Source organism: Lampetra fluviatilis, chromosome 3, assembly GCF_964198595.1.
Source record: "Lampetra fluviatilis chromosome 3, kcLamFluv1.1, whole genome shotgun sequence".
NCBI lineage: Eukaryota > Metazoa > Chordata > Hyperoartia > Petromyzontiformes > Petromyzontidae > Lampetra > Lampetra fluviatilis.
This window is the reverse complement of record NC_136277.1, coordinates 2,511,831-2,532,171: the sequence shown is the minus strand read 5'-3', so window position 1 is coordinate 2,532,171 and position 20,341 is coordinate 2,511,831. Positions and strand designations below refer to the sequence as shown.

At 56.1% G+C, this 20,341-nt stretch overlaps 1 protein-coding gene across 1 annotated transcript; it reads right to left on the bottom strand.

Annotated features, from left to right (window-relative positions):
- Window positions 1-7,344: 7,344 nt before the first annotated feature.
- LOC144948002 (prostaglandin E2 receptor EP4 subtype-like) lies at window positions 7,345-19,090 on the bottom strand. Its single transcript, XM_078877433.1, has 9 exons — window positions 19,036-19,090; window positions 18,255-18,300; window positions 16,642-17,271; window positions 15,813-15,960; window positions 14,510-14,752; window positions 10,335-10,436; window positions 8,251-8,337; window positions 7,709-7,783; window positions 7,345-7,437 (listed from the first exon to the last, which is right to left on the bottom strand). The coding sequence occupies exons 1-9, from the start codon at window positions 19,088-19,090 to the stop codon at window positions 7,345-7,347; spliced, it is 1,479 nt and encodes a 492-aa protein (XP_078733559.1).
- Between the last annotated feature and the right edge of the window lie 1,251 nt (window positions 19,091-20,341).

The following is a 20,341-nucleotide window of genomic DNA, read 5'->3' as shown; positions in this document are numbered from 1 at the left end:
GGAGGCTCCGTGCTTAACTTCCGCAGCAGGCCGTTGTGATGGACGCCGCTGCATAATGTGCATGACCAAGGCGCCATGCATGAGAAAGGGATTAATTAGAATAAACGCCGCAACATGCAGCGCATCTGATTAGCATAGCAAGGGCGCCCGGAACCGCCGTACGCGTGCTAACGGACGCTCGCCCATTGTTAAAGAAAAACTGGGAGGGGGCCGCCACCACGCTCGGAGCCGCATCCCTTTGATGTAGGGAGGATAAAAAGGGGGCGCAAAGGGGAGATCGGTCTCTTACTCCAGCACCAGGCGACAAGACGCTCTCCAGCCCAGCGACCCGGACGTCCGTGAGACGCATCGAGGTACGCTGCGAGCACGGGATCAACGGACCGCCGTGGGCACCTAACAGTGAGTAAGAAGGGGAATTAGGATCATAGCCGATAAGTAGGGAATAGGTCCCGGGGTAGTAGAATAGGCCAGCCTCGTCGACTCATACTGACTCAACAACCAGTCCCAAGTAGCAAACAATACATCCTTAATAGCTGACTGTGTCCCGTGTGATCTCGCTGAGAAGTGGGAACGCGTGTGGTGCTGTGTACACAGCGGCTCGCCTCGTGGGAGCGCTGCGCAGAGCGGCGCGAGAGTGGGTGTCGCGTGTGGAGCTGCGTGTGTGCGCGTGCGTTCATTCCGTGTATGATACAGGTGTGCGATCATAACGTGAGTAGTCAGTGTTGAGTTGGATGCACGGAGCTGCGTGGGTGTGTGTGGCTGTGCGTACGTATGCTCACAGCGGGGGAGCGCTGCGTGAGGCTGGATGGGTATGGGCGTCGCGTTCAAATGCCGGCGACACCCTAGCGGGTATTAGGGCGGTGTGGCCACGCGAACGGAATAGGGGATGCGTGAGGGAGAGACCCCGGGGGCCAACGGCCCCCACATATTTGAGCAGCCAGGAGGGACCGCGGGGGCCAGCAGCCCCAACACACACACCCGGGCCGCACGTCTCTGGGCCGCTGTCTCCAACACAGAGGCTGAAGCTCGTCAATGATAAACAGGGCAGCTGCGACCACGGCTGTGCAACGGGTCAGCAGCAGGGCACTGGACTTGCAATCCAGCCATCGGGTTGATTCCATCTCCCGGCGCGCCAGTTGAAACACTGGATATTGTTTCTTTAATTCCTCCCCAGCCCCACCCCAGAGAGCCTCACTGAATACAAAAACTCTGGTACAGGAGGGTCACGCCCAGAGGCGTAGCTAGGGGGGGGGCAGGGGAGTACATATGTCCCCGGGCGCCAAGGTAAAGGGGCGCCAAAATGAGGCTTACAACGTTACATTATAACTTATTGCGGCGGGCGCGGCAGCCTGAAACTACTGCACAAATCTACACCTCAACCTAAAAGTTTATATATCCCGCCACACACAGCCTACATGTCATGTAATTACATTTTGGTATGTGATTAAACGGGGGGGGGGGGGCGCCAATTTAATAGTTCGTCCCCGGGCGCAAAATATCCTAGCTACGCCACTGGTCACGCCAATGTAAATGGGCGCACCACAGTCGATAGGTGAGCGTAAGCGAGCAATTGCAGGCATGTGCCTAAAGCCTTTTAAATGCGAAACTCTCTCCATTGACTTTGACGTGGACAGATGGACAGGAATACGGACAAACAGACACACCAGTGAACATAGAGAAGGACGGACAGACATCACCATCATCATTACCACAGCAACCGCCACTACCACCGCCATCATCACCACGAAGACAGAGATCCACCGTATAGTCTGAACAGATTGTTGGAGCAAGTGCTGTTAGCGAGCACCTATGAAGGGCGCAAAGGTACATAAGGGGGTCGGTGGCCAGCACCACGCCTGACTGCCTTCGTCTCCCTAGAGGCGATGTTTCACACAGACCCGGGTACTCATTTGAGGCTGAGACGACCTAGGGGAGGCCCAGAACTGGTTCAGATAATCGTCACTGGTGTTGACTGTGAGCGAGAATCGAACTCGGGTTGCAGGGTTCATAAGCACAGCACGCTAACCATTACACCACCGTTCCCCACTTCATAACCATTGTGATGCCACAGCGGCAAAGCCGCTCTGCCGGCGCCGCACCCATGATGCCCTCACCACGGAGCGGCCTGGCCGATGCTGCTCTTCCCTCACCACCCCCCACATGAACACACGCACCCACCCCCACATAGAGCCTCGCGGGGAAGTCGCCTGGCCCACAGGTTTTCACCCAGGAGCCCTCCTCGTGGTTGGACATTCTCCACGGTTTTTCCTGAGGCCAGGGGATTGACCGAGGCTTCCCCCAGGTTAAATTGCGCTGCGGCGCCGTGAATTAACGTGGAATTACACGGTCACGACGAGGCTACTCAGCCCCCGCGGTTAAAACACACGCAACACAGAGGGGTTAGCAGGCAGGTAGGGGGCGGAGCCACGAACGGCGGGAAACCAGGGCAGGCACTCTGATTGGTTGGGAGCTTAGTGGCATTCCCTTTGATGTGGAGACCTGGATGCAGACGGCGCTGAAAGCACCGGTCCGAATAGAACTATGGTACAGACGAGCAATTTGATTGGCTGGGAAGGCCATCGGATCAGCGACGACTTTTCTTTGATGTGAAGCACAATAAAATGTGAGGGAAGGTGGAGATAGAGTGAGTTTGTGTCCAGCACAAGCCAGCAATCGGCCGACTCTCCAGCCACTCGAACGTCCATGTGACGAGTCGCAGTGCAGCAAGGACTGGCCCGCAGGAGCGCCGCACGAATTGAACTGTGAGTGCGAGAGAGAGAAGTAGAGAACGGCGCGGTAATTCCTCGAGAAGATAAGTCGAAAAGGTCGGGAAAGATTGGGTTTAGACCATCGGGAACCAGTTAGTAACCCCACTGATTTCGCCGAGAATAAATTGGTAGTGACCTACAACAGTGTCATGTGGTTTCACCGAGTGTGGGGAGAGCGTGTAGTGGCGTGTGTACGTTCGTCAGGATGCGGAGATTGGCGCGTGCCCAACTATATCGGGGCAACCATCGTGCAAGAGCCTGACTCGCGCATTCGGTCGAGTACCGCGACCCGTCTAGCCGAGTTTGCGCACAAATCCTGTCTCCAGCCTTCATTATTGTGTGGAAGAGCCGGGGGACGAGTAAACCATTTATTAACTTCCCCAGGGTGCAGTAATACTCGTGTTGTGGCCGCTGGCCCCCGAGGCCTCTCCCTGGTCCGCACCTCCGCGAGCTCGCGTGAGAGGCATGGCTCGTCGCCGGCTCCCGTACGTGGTTAGATGCCCACGGCGTTCCGTTGATCTCGTCCTCACTGCACACCTCGACGCGTCACACGGACGTCCGAGTCGCCGGGCTGGAGACCGTCCCGTGGGCTGACTTTGGAGCAAGAGCCCTCTCCCTGTTTGTGTTCCCCTTTTATCGGTAATCTACATTAAAGGCCTCCGACCCGGGGCCCTCTCGGCCAATCAGGTCGCCCCGCCCGTTAAGCCGCATTCCAAGGTTTCCTTAACAATGGGTTTGCCTGCTGGCCGTGGCGCCGGCGGCGGCCCCCGGGCGCCTTTGTTATGTCAATTAGCTGCGGCTTATCGTAACAAGGCTCGCTGCGTGCTGCGGCGCGCCGGCAGTTCCCGAGCACACCGCCACGCCAATCAGCTGCCCACCCCCCTCTGGCTTCCTCTTAGTTCATGGTTGTGGACCCCTGCCTGCCTCGCCAATACGTGTGTGTGGAGGGTGCGTTTCAACCGCGGTGGTTGGGCAGCCCCCCGCCGTGACCATGCAATCTTAACACCGGTCACAAGGCCGCGGTGCGAATTAGCATCGGGGGAGGTCGTCCAATTCCCTGGCCACAGGAAACTGTGAAGATTATCCCTATGAGGGCTTTTCGGGTGAAAACCTGCCAGCCAGGGGACCTCCCCTCGGAGCTCTATGGGGGGAAATGTGTGAGGGTGTGTTTATGTGGGGAGCGGTGAGGGGGAAGCGGGGTTGGCCCCGTCGCTTGGTGGTGGCGAGGTTAAAGATGGGGCGCCCGTCGAGCGGCTTCGCAGTGGCGGCATCACAGTTGCGAGGTCGAAGATGGGGCGCCCGCCGAGCGGCTTCGCGGTGGTGGCATCACACTCGTTCTAAAACTAATCCCGAATACCAGCCCCACAGCCCTTTAAATCCCCAGTACCCACCCTCGGCAGCAACGCGTGTGCGAGTAACGTCCCTGCCCTTTGACCCCTGACCCCCCCTCCCCGTTCCATGTGTGCGATTGGTGTGTCGCTCTAAAACCAACTCCGAATACCCACCCCACGCGTGTGCGGATGCCGTCATTGCCCTCTGACCCCTGACCCCCATTCCACGCGTGTGATTGGTGTGCGGGGTTGTGTGAGCGGGGACGTCGCGTTTGAGTGGCTGAGAAGTGACGGATTGATTCCAGGCAGCCGAGTGCCAGCCCCGAGCTATGCCTCACAAACAAGACTCGGGGTCGCGGCACGGGGAGAGGGGCCGGAGAGTGGCAGCCCTTCCCCCGTGGACGAGGAATCGAGCAGCGGCGGCTCTCACACGAGTGAAGTGGTACGAACCCCCACATCCCCACGGGAGAGAGGCGCGTTACTCCACGCGAAAATAAGGTATGTGTTCACCGGCTAGGGGACTCCTTAATGGACAGAATTTGCCCGCAACATCACAGGGGCTAAAGAACTTAATGGCTGGACGGACACGCAGGCGTTACGGCAACTTACTATGAATCTGGATGGGCGGGCAGCTGACTTTGTGGAAGCTCTACCCGCAAGCGCGCAAACCCAGTTAGAAGAGTTGATCCTCCGACTCGACCTACGCTACGGCACGCGTAATGTGAGGCGGGCAAAGACGACCTTAGAGGCGCGCTGCAGCCAACCCGGCGAGGACTTTCACGATTATGCCGAGGACGTGCGATCGCTGACATGATTCGCGATGGAGGTAATTGACGAGCTAGCCGCCAACAAGATCCTCCGGTATTTAGCTCATACCAACGTGGTGACAGCCCAAAGTGGGCAACGCAAGCCTCCCCTTTGACACCCTTGTCGAGCGCGCGGTTGAATGCGAGGAACTCTCCGGCAAGCGCACGCAACTCCGAGGGTCGGCACAAGAGTGAGCCATTGCGAGCCTGCTCCCAGATGAGGAAGAGGAGGAGGAGCTCGCCAGGACGATAAGGGGATGGGCAAGGGAGCCTCCGGGATCCCGCGAGACAGCCCCGGGATGGGTGGCAGGGCTACAGACCGGCATAGGGGACATAGCAGGCCGGATAACCCAAGTTGACGACAAGGTGACCCACGTACGCGAGGAAGCGAACCTAAATATGAAGCCCATCCAGGCCGAGATGGGTGAGCTACGCTCCAAAGTAGGGGGCCTGGCCGGGCGGGTGTCCCAGTTAGAGTCAGAGTTTGGGCAGCTGCATACTGGGAGAGGGAGTGGGCAGGGGGCCCACTATGGAGCCGCCACCCTTCCCCGGGCATGTTACCTGTGCGACCGTCGAGGACATCTCGTGAGAGATCGCCCGCGCTAGACATGCGCCAGGGTTAAACTCCAATGCACCCTAGAGAGTGGACCAACTAGGGGTGCAATCGACACGATCCCGACACAAATAGACGATAATGAGAATAATATAATGGTGAGCGAGTGACCTCCACACAAATCCCAGCAACAACACCCAAGGGCGTGGTGACTCCTGGCGACTGGTTGCAGGAGCTGGTGGCGGGAATCATGGGGGCTACGTCGCTGGTGGAAGGGCAGGTCAACGGGCGGCGTACCCGGATCCTGCTGGACACGGGGGCGGTGGCCTCGCTCGTGAGCGTGGCGCACTGCAGCGTGATCGGGGTCGACGTGAGCCGCCTACAGGCCCCGGACTGTGCACTGCACACGGCGAGTGGAGCCAGGATGGGACTACTGGGGAGGGCCACCCTGGAGGTCCGCATAGGACGCCAGGTGTGCACCCAGGAGTTTTATGTCTCGAGTGCGTTGTGCCATGAGTGTATTGCAGGCACCGACCTCCTGGAAAAGTTGGGGCTCAACGTGCAGCCCCGCCAGCGATGCGTCACCACGGAGGGCAGCGAGAAGCAGATTCCGTTCCTGGGACAAGAGCCGAATCGCCCCCGCTTTGTACCCGTGGCCGCTACCCGGGTGACTGCCATCGGGCCGCTCGCCGAGATGCTGGTGCCAGTGGCAACACCATCCACCGACCCCGTGCACCGGCCATCGGGTGAGGTAATGCACAGCTGATGTCCTCTTGGATCCAACCAGGCGGGATCAAGTGGCCCGTCGGGCACCTGGGTGCGGGCTCCGTGCCCGCCGGGCGGCCCACCGGGCCCCCGGCACCTTCCGCAGGGACCTTTGTGGCACACAAGGTACTCTCTCTCAATGGAGAGGGGTTAGTCTCAGAGTGTTCCAGGGGGGCCGTTGCCTGTCGGCAGCATCCCCCCGTGAAGCACGGGCAGACCTCCTCCACCTGCGTCTCGGCGCACACTGCTGGTCGCCTTGACAATGCGTCTGCGTTTACGTGTGTATGCTCAGCCCTGGAGTAGTTTGTACGCCCGGTTGTGTGTAAAGAATGGGGTGGTGCGGGTTATACTCCTGCAGCTGTGTCAGCCACCGGGGCATCTGCCCTATGGTTCCTTGAATGTGAGGAGGAACTGCAGAGCATAATGGTCAGTGCGCACGCGACATTTCCTGCCGTACAGATACGGCTGGAACTGATCACGGCCGACAGTTCCTGACGGGTCACGCAATAATCCAATTTGGCCCCGCTCAGAGTCCAGCTGGCATATGCTATGACCCGCTGCGTCCCATCCTGCACCTGTGACAGCAACAGCACCCAGCCCACTGCTGCAGGTGTCGGTGTCCAGGATAACATTTGTGGTGGTGGCCCTTGAGGGTGGTGAAGGCCGTCTGGCCGGCCTCCGTCCAATGATAGGGGTTCTTAGGGGAAGTGAGTTGGGTGAGGGGGCATGCAATCAATGATAATAAGTGGCTAGCCCCAAAAATGACCTGATCTCCATCAGGTTCCTCGGCCGTGGCCATTCCACCATGGCGCGTACCTTTTCCGGGTCGCTGACGCGGTGTTCGAGGTACCCAACCTCGCGCTGCGCAATATGACACTTACGCAACTTGAGCTTGAGATGGGCTGCTCGCAGTCATTGGAACACCTCCCGTAACCTGGACCAGAGCTCAGACAGGGACCTACTAAACACTATCACGTCATCCAGGTAAATTAGGCACTGTTCCCATTGCAAGCCCCGCATCACCAACTCCATCAACCGCTGGAATGTTGCAGGCGCGTTAGTGTGTCCAAACGGAAGTACTCGAAACTGGAACAGTCCCATCGGGGTGGTAAATGCGGTCTTTAGCCGATCCGCCTCTGATCCCCCGCGAGGCCGTCAAAGGTGTCGTCGATGCAGGGGATGGGGAAGGCGTCGCCACGGGTAACCGCATTCAGCTTTCGATAATCAACGCAAAACCGGGTCGACCCTTCGTTTTTTGTTACCAGTACAACCGGGGCAGACCAGGTGCTCGCTGAGGGCTGGATTATGTTATATATCCGCGACTGGATATATATTAATGGGTCAGGCTGCACCTGTGTCAATTTGGTGCATAACGAGGTCTGTCCGGCCCATATCTGAATCGTGCTCACTGAACACGTCGACGTACTCCCACAGAAACCCTCACAGCTGATCAGCCTTCCCCTTGGGTAAATCTGCCCAGGGTACCTGCAACGCGTTGAGCACGGGAACGACATCTGCTCTTGGAGTCGGACCGACTCGCCAGGCCAGGTCCTGGTTATCCTCGGGACGGCAGAGGTTCTCAGCCCAGAGGGCAAAACACCGAGCTGGTTAGAGTGGCGTGCATGCAGAGGGTGTACGGTGGCTACCGTGGTGCACTGACGCAGCATTGCTGGGGTACTGTGGGGGTTAAATACCCGCATGAACAGTCGGCCCCCATCCATGTTTAATAGCATGGCTGACCCCACAACCCTGTACTGTACCGCCAACTCCGGGTGAGGAGTCAGCATTACCTAACTCAATAGTCGGTGTGCGGGGTCGGTGGAGGGTGTTGCCACCGGCACCAGCATCTCCGCGAGAGGCCCGATGGTGACGGCTGACACCAGTGTAGTGGCCACAGGTTTGAAGCGGGGGCGATCCGGCTCTTGTCCCAAGAACCGAATCCGCTCCCCGCTGCCTTCCAGGAGGTCGGTACTTGCAATACACTCGTGGCACAACACGCTCGACCAATAGAATTCTTGGTCACACACTTGGTGTCCGAGGCGGACCTCCAGGGTGACCCTATCCAGCAGCCCCATCCCAGCTGCACTCGAAGTGTGCAGCGCGCGGTCCAGTGCCTGTAGACGGCCCATGTCAACTCACGAGCGAGAATCCGGGTACGCTGCCAGTTTACCTACCCTTCCACCAGCAACGTGGCCCCCGTGATTCTTGCCACTAGCTCCCGCAGCCAGTCCTCCGCAGTCGCCGTGTCATTGGGTGTTGTTGTCGGCATCTGTCGGGATCGTGTCGATTGCACCCCTAGTTGGTCCACTCTCTAGGGGGCGTTGGCTAATAACCCTGGTGCGTATCTAGCATGGCTGATCTGTGGACAGTCTCTCACGAGATGCCCCCGACGGTCGCTTAGATAACACGCCCGGGGAAGAGTGGTGGCTCCGTAGGAGGCCCACTCCCCCTCCTCCTCCCGATACGCATCTGCCCGAACTCTGCCTCTAATTGGGACACCTGCCTGGTTAGCCCCCCTACCGTGGAGCGTAGTCTTCACACCTCGGACTGGATTGTCTCCACTGTAGACTGCAGCTTGGTCATATTTCGGATCACCTCCCCGCATACTTGGGTCACCTCCTCGCGTATATTGTGATGCCACTGCCCCGAAGCCGTTCAGCAGGCGCCTCAGCTACGACCTCGCCACCACCAAGGGACGGAGCCAACCCCGCGTCCCCCTCACCTCACATGAACACACCCGCACGCATTTCCCGCCCCCCCCCATAGAGCTCCGAGGGGAGGTCACCTGGCCGACTGGTTTTAATCCGAGAAGCCCTTATCGGGATAACTTTCAAGGTTTCCGGCGACCAGGGAATTGGACGACCTCCCCCGACGCTACTTCGCACCGCGGCGCTGCGACCGGCCTTAAGATGGTATGGTCGCGGCGAAGGGCATTCGGCCACCGCGGTTGAAAGGCATTCCCCCACACACACCCCCACGGGTCGACGAGACAGGCAGAGGAGGGACGGGGCGGCATAGTTTAGCGTGCCAAAGCGGGCTCGAGTGAGTAGGTGCCATTGTTAGGGAAGTTAAAGGATAGGGCTGGAATTGCAAATAATCAGAGAGGCGACTCGGGCGCATAGTGCGCAATTGATGGGGCAGGTGGTGGAGACATGCGGAGGCTCCGCGCCTAACTTCCACAGCAGGCCGTTGTGATGGACGCCGCTGCATAATGTGCATGACCAAGGTGCCATGCATGAGAAAGGGATTAATTAGAATTAACGCCACACACGCAGCGCATCTGATTAGCATAGCAAGGGCGCCCGGAACCACCGCACGCGCGCTGACGGGCGCGCGCCCATTGTTAAAGAAAAACTGGGAGGGGGCCACCACCACGCTCGGAGCCGCATCCCTTTGATGTAGGAAGGATAAAAGGGGGCGCAAAGGGGAGATCTGTCTCTTACTCCAGCACCAGGCAACAAGACGCTCTCCAGCCCAGCGACCCGGACGTCCGTGAGACACATCGAGGTACGCTGCGAGCACGGGATCAACGGACCGCCGTGGGCACCTAACAGTGAGTAAGAAGGTGAATTAGGATCATAGCCGATAAATAGGGAATAGGTCCAGGGGTAGTAGAATAGGCCAGCCTCGTCGATTCATACTGATTTAACATCAATTCCCAGGTAGCAAACAATAAATCCTTAATAGCTGATCGTGGCCTCGTGTGATCTCGTTGAGAGGTGTGTCGCGTGTGGAGCTGTGTGTGGGTGTGGAGAGGGTGTCGCGTGTGGAGCTGTGTGTGGGTTACAGGTGCGCGATTAGAAAAGGGAGGTATCGTGGTAGCGTGAAGGGGGGCATAATACTACTCGGTAACTAACCATGCCTACTACGTGGACCCGCGGTGGAGGGGAATCCTCGAGCGACGTCTCCACACCATGGGCGAGGAACCCAGCAGCGGTTCGCCTAGCAGCGGGGGGATGAGTGATGATGTTAGCCCGGCCGTTAGCATGATCGAGGGAGGGATCTCGGGGACCAGCGACCCCGACAATATCCCCTATGTCAGTCTGTATCCCTGCTACCCATCTCGGGGTTTTTTCACGGGGTCCTGGAGCTCCCTCGCGCCCCCTCTCACCGTCCTGGCGAGCTCCTCCTCCTCCCCTAGAAGGAGGCTCGCGATGGCACGGCAGCCCTGCACCCAGACGGCCACGTCCTGCGTCAGTTTTGGCCAGAGATACTGGCGACGCAGGGTCTCCCGAGTACGCCGTTCCCCATCATGGCCCCCAAGCAGGTGGTCGTGCACCCGCCGTAGCAGCTGGGGCCACACCTGGGCGGGAACACACATGCACCCCAGCTGTCTGGTTTCGATTAGTTCCCGCACCACCCCATTCTTTACACACAACCGGGCGTACAAACCACTTCAGGGTCCTTGTATGGCGACCATTTCCTCCCAAAGGGCCGCCTCTACCGCCACCAGGTCCGGATCGCGAGCTCATTATCGAGTCTCTCGCATGCACGTGTGCGCTCAACAAGGGCGTTAAATGGGATGCGCGCGCAGCTCACATCTGGCTACCACCATGAGGTGCCAGTCAGATATCGCCGGACTGTCTCGGCGGCGAGGTCCTCAGTAATTTTCGCAGCATACCCCGGGCGTGCGCGCTGCGTAGTTGCGGAGTTCATTGCCGGGCTGGCGGCGGTGCGCATCGAATGTCGCCTTCGCTTTCTCCTCATTGCGCGCGCCGAAGCATTGGTCAATTTGGTGTATTAGTGCCCCCCACTGCGCTTGCGTGCTTGCGGGTAGCACTTCTACAAAGTCGGCCGTTAATGTCTTTAGCGTACGTGAGTTTCCGGGCAAACGATTTCCTTGACGGAATCCATTGTCTGGTAAATACGTATCTTACCTTCACTTGAGGTGTGGCGCCTCTCTCCCTTGGAGGCGTGGGGGGTCGTCCCACTTCTGACACCAAATTGTGGGGGCAGATGCATGCCTCCCCGCTCCCATCCACCCCCTCAGCCGCCTCTCACCGGGCCCCTGCCGATTGGGTGATCGGCCCCCCTGCGCCAGCGCCCTCTCTGAGAGACATAGCTAAGTGACTGGCTCACCACCGCCCGGGGTTATCTCGCACACGCCCACGTACACCACCACTAATATAAAGGCGGCTGAATGCACACGCGCGCCCCTGCAGGCACTCGTTTTACACAAAGGCTAGCGCTAAAGAAAATGGCGGTATGAATATGCGTGCGCACCTCCGTTGGTTAAGCCCTAATCCGCTTGAACACAAAGGCTAGCGCTAATGGGCTGCGCGAATTTGCACGCGTGCCTCGCCGTGAATGCTATTGTTGTTGTGCGAACACGCACGAGCGCTTATGTTTTACTACACACGCGCGCCTCGCATACACACTCAAATGACCAACACCACACCGACGTTGCAGCCCTGCGCTCGCTCTCTTGCGCACACCGTCTCCCCGCGCAGTCGCACCACACACAAATCGTAGACACCACGCCGAGGTTCTACCCACACACAGAAATCACACTGCACCGATACTCTGCACTAAAGTTTATTAACGGCGCAAATACACACTACCTGGAGAGGGAATATTTCACAAGGGCTGAGCCTGACTCTGCCTACGAACCCAGTCACTCAATCATCCTACCACGTAGCTCGAAGCTGGACTCACGGCGTCGCACGGACGCTGTGAGAGTCGGAGGGAGAACAAGAGAAAACTTTACCTATCAATGCTTCATAGCAGCACTCTCCGGCATCACACGGAGACTGCGAGCAGCTCGAGGAGGCAAGACGGCAAGGAGTGGGTCTTGATGGCCTGGCGTTTGAAGACAACTGACTCAAATCGTCCCGGGCTACTCTTTTTATTCTCTTAACTTCAAAGGCCCGGGTGCCATTGTACTGCGTGGCAAAACGTGTGCCTACCTGCGGTTACTGGCCCCCCCCACCCCCGTTACCGTGTCTTCCTTCTAGTGCTGCGCGGCGGTAGCTGTGGGCGGCGGGCAGCGGCGGCCACCCACTGTCCCTTTGTCTGGAAGGGCTCTCGCGCTTATGCCACCCTCCGTCTCCCCTCGTGTTGAACCTCATTGCGGTTGGCATAGGGAACCTTCTCTTTCTGCGCCCATACTATTTTACCCAATTTTAGGGGCATCGCAATGTAACCTGTTTTGCGAGGGTCGGCCAATCCCCTGGCACTGAGAAACCGTAGGACTTTCCCTCTAGGGGCCCTTCGGATTAAAACCCGATGTGCCAGGCAATCCCCCCACCAGGACACTATGTGGGTGCGCTGCATGCGGGTGTGTGTTTAGTGCAGGGGCCTGGAGGAAATCGCGGCGCTTGCTGAGTTGCTCTGTGGTCGCGGCACCACACACGCTCTCACACACAGCCACCACTCGCCACCAAGTGGCGGTGGCGTCAACACAGTACTTGTGTCAGACTAGATGCATCTTGAGGCCACGTCAAGTGTTGAAGACTCTCTGACAGGGGATCACGGGACAGACACAGATATACCAGGAGTTGACCGAGACGATTTACATTGCACAACCCCTCAACACACACACGCAGCCACACACCATCACAAATATACACGCAGACACACCATCACCAGTACAATTACAAATTACAACCGCTGTTCACCACCAAGTGGCGGTCACGGTGAAAAAATGCCTTTTGGGTGATTCGGAGACCTGCTTCCAAATCGCAACTTGTCACAAGCACACTGCCCGGGTACGGAAATGTCTCCCACTCCCTGCACAACTGCCCCATTGCTTCTGGAGAGTGGAGGCAGTATTTGATGACATAGGGTACTCAGGCACGTGATTTATTTTTATGAGGCTGATGACAAGGCCAGATTTAAGGCATGGGCTTTAGGGGCTGCAGTCCAGGAGCTTCCGCCAGCTGGAGGGCCTCCAGAGATTAAGTGAAAAGTTATTTCATTTGAATGCTAAATTGTATTTGTTGTTAGCCTTGTAAAAATATTTTTTTCTTTAACTTTGTTTTCCTTTTGAAAATATTACTGGGGGCATCACAGTACCTGTAGCCCAGGGGCCTACAAAATCTTAATCTGGCCCTGGGCAGGTTAAAAAACAACTCAGAATCAGCAGCATTTACAAGATCATCCACAAAACAATGGTCGGGCAATCGGGAGCCATCTCTTGATCGTACAAATAAACACGCTGCGACTCAAAGATTCCCCGTGTAGCCTAAACAGACTATTGTGGAAAGTGCTGTTAGAGAGTAGCACCGATGAAGGCTGGCACGGCACACGATAAGATACAAACTCTCTCACAAGCTTGAAGACAATTACATGCCCTCACACACTTGCACAAATATGTGCACGAAAAAACAAACATACACACACTCACGTTACTTTAAAATCGTAAATCACAAATACAAGTTACCTCAGCCACAGACCGGAGCAATGACATCACGACAGCTATGTTGCGTCAGGTTTTTTGTCCTGGCAGCTGATTGGCCGCTGTAGCGGAAGTGATGATGTAATCCGGAGCTGCTCCTGAGTGCCTGAGACAAACGCGCAATCCGTGTTTCGCGTTTTGCGGGGTCTGTGCGCGCATCGCGGGCTCATGCGAGGAGGATTTACGGCATCTTTCTGTGTTCAAGCCGCAAGCACATGATAAAACGCTCGTGTCCACCAAAGGTGACACGGCCACTGTGAACCCACCGGTCCCGTCCCGGCTTTAACTCGAAGGCTAGCAATGCTATTAAGTGCAGAGCATTTGATTACAGAAACAAGATTACGTTTTAAAATAATTATAACCATAATAATACATGTTCCGATATAATACAACACAGGTTATCAGTCAATTGAGAAGACAACTCCATCTCGTTTGTATTGTTTCTCATTGTGTTCATCTCGTTTGTATTGTTTCTTATTATGTTAATCTCGTTTTTATTGTTTCTCATTGTGTTCATCTCGTTTGGATTGTTTATCATTGTGCTCATCTCGTTTGGATTGTTTATGATTGTGTTCATCTCGTTTGTATCGTTTCACTACCTCTCCTTGACATCCGTCATGGTTGGTGGTGGCAAAACCACCATCGCCACAACCGTCCGCTTGCGCCACAGATGTCCAACAAAGAACACTGGCACAGGCGTTGATGGCACCGGCGCGACCACAACTGCAAACTCTACAACCACGACTACTGTTGGTGGTGGCACAACCACCACCGGTACAACCACAACCACCACCATCGTCCTCTTGCACTGCAGCCGACCGGCGAGGAACACTGACAGCACCACAATCTCCATCATCTCCACCATCACCATCGTCGCCATCCCCTTGTACCACGGACATCCTCCGGGAGACGCTGGTGCCTCTGGCTCGGCGCTGCGTGACCGGCGTGCGTTTGCGCGTTAGTCGCCGGCACAGGCGCACGAGTCGGCCCAGCAGTCCCCGCCGGCACAGGATGTAGACCCAGGGGTCCAGGATGGGGTTGAAGGACGCAAGACGGATGGCCAGGATGTCGCGGTTGTGCGGGATGTGGCGCTCCACCGGTGGGCGGTGCAGCTGGTTCACGAAGATTCGCACCTGCGAGTCGTGGTGATGGTGGCGAGTGTTAGGAGTCAGGGTGGTGGTGATGGTGAAGGTTAAGAGTGTGGTGGTGGTGGTAGTGATGAGGGTTAGAAGGCAGGATGGTGAGAAAGGTGGTGGTGGTGGTGGTGGCGAATCAGGGTGGTGGTGATGGTAGTGAAGGTGAGGCCGGTGGGGGAGGCATGGGGCAGGAGCGGAGAAAATGGGGTTAGACGTGTGCATAATGGACATCAGGGAGACCACAGAGGGAGTCACAACAGTTGAGTCGAGATGTCATGAAGGTGCAGACAAGCATCTCAGTAACAGTAAGGACGCCTCTTGTGGGTGATTCTCCATAGGTGAGAATAAGCATTTCTACAAGGTGGGAAACGTGAAAGTCTGGGGTGGATTGTGCAGCCGAGGTCGAAAATTGTGGGGGCAAGGTTCAAGTCCAGGTCGAGAAGGTGGATGGTGGGAGTGGGAGGAGAGTAATATTATTCCCAAAGCTTCGCACCTCGATTATTTTGATACCGAGTTTGGAGAAAGAGATCCAGCAGAAGACAGCAGCATCACAAGGGTCAAAGAACTGTAGGACTGTGTGTCGTCAGCATAGAAGTGATGAGGGATGCTAATGGATGAGCTGAGTTTGCTAAGCGGAAGGAGGTAGATGGAGAAGAGGAGACTGAGAGCAGGACTTTGGGGGCCACCATGGAAAGGTCTCGGGATCGGAGATGTGCTTTGGATAGAGACGAAGGAGCGGTCAGAGCAGTCGAAAATGAACCAAGAGAGAGATTTAGAAACAAGACCGACCCGAGTGAGACGACAATCCAGAGAAGCTGTGCGATCAACGGTATTAAATGTGGCAGAGAGATCGAGGAGAGCCAAGAGAGACATGAAACCACAATCTTCTTTTTGTTTGTTGTATCTGATGTATGTATAGTTGCATTTTCTTTGATTTCTATTTTCTTCTTGTTGTGCGTTATTTCTCATGATTACATTCATCACTTTGATAACCCAGGTCAGTCACCCGTGGACAAACAAAATAAGTGGTTCCTTACACAGGAAGCCGCGGACTCACCACAAGGGGAATGGAGCACACAAGGAAGACCACCGTCATCACCAGAAGGAGCCACAACATCTGCACCTCAGCGGCCGAGGGACCCAATGCCCGGAGGCCCCTGCGGTGCCACCGGCCCCTCCGGCTCGACTCCAACAGCCGTCCATCACTGCAGCCGGTGGCCTCACCACGAGCGCTGGCAGTCTCCTGGGTTGTGTCTTGCCTTGACTCCCTCTGAGACTCGCTCATCAACTCCTCTTTCTCCTGGGTCTCCTGGATTTCCACGTGATCCGCATCCACCCCGGACACCTTCGCCAACTGCTCCTGCTCCAGGAGACCGGGTGGCGTCCGGCTCAGCGGCAGACAGCGGCTGAGAGACACTGACGTCACGGGGTCAGGCTGCGAGGCCATGGGGGAGGGGTGACGCCGTGGTGGTGTCTGGACCGACGATGGAGAAGCCAGGAATGGCACCGTTCGGTCAGCTTGAGGTCGCGTCGAGAATCGGGGCGACCGCACCGACGCCGACGACCACCGAGCGTGGACGAGCATCGACGAACGACAACATCGGCGGCACGAAGATGCTTCGCCGACTTCACAAGCGCTGCTTGGAGCACATGAACCGCCACGCTCCAACTCCGGACAAACCAAGGGCGAGCCAGCGCCACCGCCGCTGCTGCCGCCACCGTCGTCACCGCTACCGCCCCTAACGGACGACCGAACCGTTCGAGCAAACGCAGTGGCGACAGATGGGGACGAGGAGGGACCGGCGGAGACGCGTGACGTTCTAGTGCATGCCGAAGAACAGGAGGACAGTGGCGGTGGCACCACAACCGACACAGACGCCACCGACGAGCGCCAGAAAGTGCGACGCTTCATGCGCAGCAGCGCGCGGCACACGGCAATGTTGCAGAAGACGGTGATCGCGATGAGCGCCGCGCTGTAGCCACCGTACGCAAAGTTGTAGGCGGCGTGCGTCGGCTCCTCGCTGCGCCAGTCCAAGAAGCACCAGGTGCCGGGGAACTGGGCCACGCTGCGGCCCACGCCAGCGCAGGGCAATGCGCAGAGGCAGCCATTGATCACGTACAGCGCCGCGAGCGCCGCGCGGGCACGCCGGGCATCCACGTAGCGGTTGTACACGTACGGGTGGTTGATGGCGAGGTAGCGCTCCACCGACATGGCGCACAGGATGCTAATGCCGGCCGCACCGAAAAACAGCAGTGTGAAGGCGAAGAAGCCACAGAGCGCGTCGCCGCCGGGCCAGCCACCCCGCACGTAGCCGGCGATCACCACCGGCGAGCTCAGGCACGTGCCGAGAAGGTCGGTGACCGCCAGACCGCACACCAATGCGTAGAAGGCGCCGTCCTTGCGGCCCCGCGGTGTCTGGGCCAGGGCCGCGATGGCTACGGCGTTGCCCAGGACGCCGAGTGCAAACATCGATGCCGGGGTTAGGACTGCCGACAGTGGCACGCGGGCACCGGAGCTGCCACCGCGGGACGATGAGGGTGTCAGTGGTGTCGGCGATGACGATGATGATGTTAGTGGTGGTGTCAGCAGAAAGAGTGAGTTGGTGTGATTTGGAGAACCAGCGATCGTGAGGGCTCCGCTGGCGTTAGCCATGATTATGTTGAGCACAAGAGACGATTCTGTGCTTTACACAGGCTGTACGCGCCGGTCATGAAAGGTTTTCGTTAATTGCTCTTGTTAATTAGAGTGCGGTGTGTGTTCACTGTCTGGAAAGGTGCTAATTGTGTGGGAATGTCCTCGCCAAGAGAAACGCAATGCGAGATACAAAGCGTAAGGGACTCTCGCTTGCTCATTGTGCAGAGACAGAGACATTTCGACACCCTCGGTGTTGCTGTTGGACTCTCACATCAACACCGCTGCCCCATAATGTTAACTCTGCTAAGCAAATGTGTGTGCTGAAAGTCAAAAACCATCGTAATTTCAAGACACACAATACACGTGGCTAGAATCTGAGATTTGTTAAATAATCTTAGAGGACTACTTTGCTCACAATGAGACAAGACATTCAGAGACTGCTAGCCAATGGTGGACACACACAGACAGAGCCAGGGCCAAATCCCTCACTCACTATTTTCCGGGTCCCTGTGAGACTCGAGTACTTGACTTCATAAAAAATTGTTCACCTGGAAATTCCTTCAGTTGGAACATCTCGTTTATAAGGTGTCCAGAGTAGTTGGCATGCGACAAGTAGCAGTAACCACAGCCATAACAATAGATATACTCGATGTGGTGTGCCGGGTGCACAAATATTATCTGGGTTGCCAACCAAAACATACCTGGCCAAAACGAATCCCCGAGGGGACGTGCGTGTGCGTGTGTATGTAGTATGCGTGTCTGTAACTGAATACTATTTGTGACGAGGTGTGGAGAGATGGTGTAGAGCCACTCAGTGTGACGGCGGCTTTCCCCGTGCTAATTCACACGTCGCACTATCGTCACCGACTGCCGCGCCCCAGTTTCAGGAGCCGGCTGCTGTGCGCCGTTGCTACAGCCCAAACGCCAGACGAGAAAAATCACCCACGGGTAAAACGACAAAATAATCCTTGTATTGAATCTCCAGGCTTTCTTGTGTTGTCAATGTTCAAATAAAGGTTATGGAAGTAAATTGAGAATTTGTTTTAAATCAATAGTAATATGTCTCCACACAATTCCAAGCTCCCAGTTCTTACGGTGGACGTGTTCACAGTGAGGGCAGTGAATTCCTGCTACTGTCACTGCTGTTGCCGCTGCTGCTGCCGCTGCTCCTGCCACTGCCACTGTTGTTGCCGCTGCTGCTGCTGCCGCTGCTCCTGTCACTGCCGCTGCTGTTGCAAAAGCGCTGTGGCTGTTACACTCCTCCTTGGTTTATTTCACCTGAGCTCAATGGATTCTCTGGAACGCCGATTAGATTTTCATTCTGAATTAATATTTATGGACATACGCATTCGTACGTTGTATGAATTGCGTTTTTTTGTAAATGAATGTATTGATTTGATCTGTGCGTCTGTGAGCTACAGGCGAAGAGCGGCCGTGGCTTTCGCCAATATTGTGTGACGCTAGTTAAATAGCGAGCTCGTTAACTAGACGGCTAGATTGTTAGACAGCTAGTTCATTAGCTGGCTGCTGTCACGCTGAGAGTGCTTGCATATTCTGTGCCATTGTAATTCATGTTTTGTTTCGCGCAGTAAAAATCGACGCGAGAATCATCCCTGGCGATGTCAAACAATGGCACGGCGTTTACTCCGTGGGGCGACGATGAACGCCAGTGCCTCGGTGCGCCAGCGATACCAATTCATCCTACCAACGTGATCAAGCGGCCAGCAACAAACAGCACTATCAAAGTATGGTAGTTAAGAGTGTGTGACACGTGTCTAGAATAGAGCAGGGCTGTTTATGTGCTTGGGAAAAGAGACAATGGGAGGGAATCCCAAAGTTGGGTCCGTAACGTGATCCCCGGAATGATGGGCTAACTGAGAAGGCAGTCTCGCTAACGGTCAAAATGTGTGCATCTATACTACAGAGTAATATTTACTATTTGACTTGTGTTTAACAATGGGCTTACAGCGCCCGAACGCGCCGTCAGGACTAAACGAATTAACAAGGTATGCATAAGTGCACTTTAATGGAATTGGCCAAATGTCTCAATATAGGACCACAGAGCTGGACATTTGCTGGCGCTGTTTCTGGCTGTCTTCCCACTCGTCTGCTTTCTTGAGCATACGTACGAAATAAAACTGCGCGTTACGAATTCTACAGCACTGAGGCACAAAGTGGCTTCAAACATGCTGTCAAAATTTTACGCACGTCACAGGATTGGAGAATTCAACAGGTCTCCCACCCGTGAAATAAAAGTGGGCAATTACGTATGTATAATCAACGCTCAGCACATGCGCTTACGGTGCGTGTCGTCTTTTATGTTTAAATAAGATTAACCCCGAGGCTGCCTCGACAGGAAGAGGTAATGCATCTCAAAGCGCTCCCAATTATCAGAAGCGCTTCAGAGACAAAGATCTCCGTATAGTCTACAGAACCTGTTGGGGCAAGGCTGTTTGCGAACACCTAAGAAGTCTTAACACCACGCTTGCCCTGCAGCCTTTGTCTCCCCAGTGCTGTTGGGTACTATTTCTGTTTGGTACCTTGGGGAGGGCCAGAATCGAGACCGGTGAAGATATTTGCGACTGATCTTGGCCATCAGCAAGAATGAAACTCGATTCACCGGGTTCGTTGCGATCTAACCACAACGCTACCCCACCCATGCACAAACACACGCACGCACGCTGTATTATTCAATCAAGGAAGTGTGTATGTGTCTGCGTGCGAGCCATGTGAAGTGCTGTCACACCTGCCTAGAAAAAAACGCGACATCATAGGCGATGGTTCCCTACGTGGGGTCGGTACTGGTGAGTGCTGGTGAGGATATTGGTGAGTTTCTACTGGTGAGTGTACTGGTGAATGTGTGCTAGTGAGTGCCGGTGACTGTACTTGTGAGTGCTTGCCGAGTTCATAAGAGTCAGAGTTGCCGGTTCAATCTGTGGATCAAAGACAAA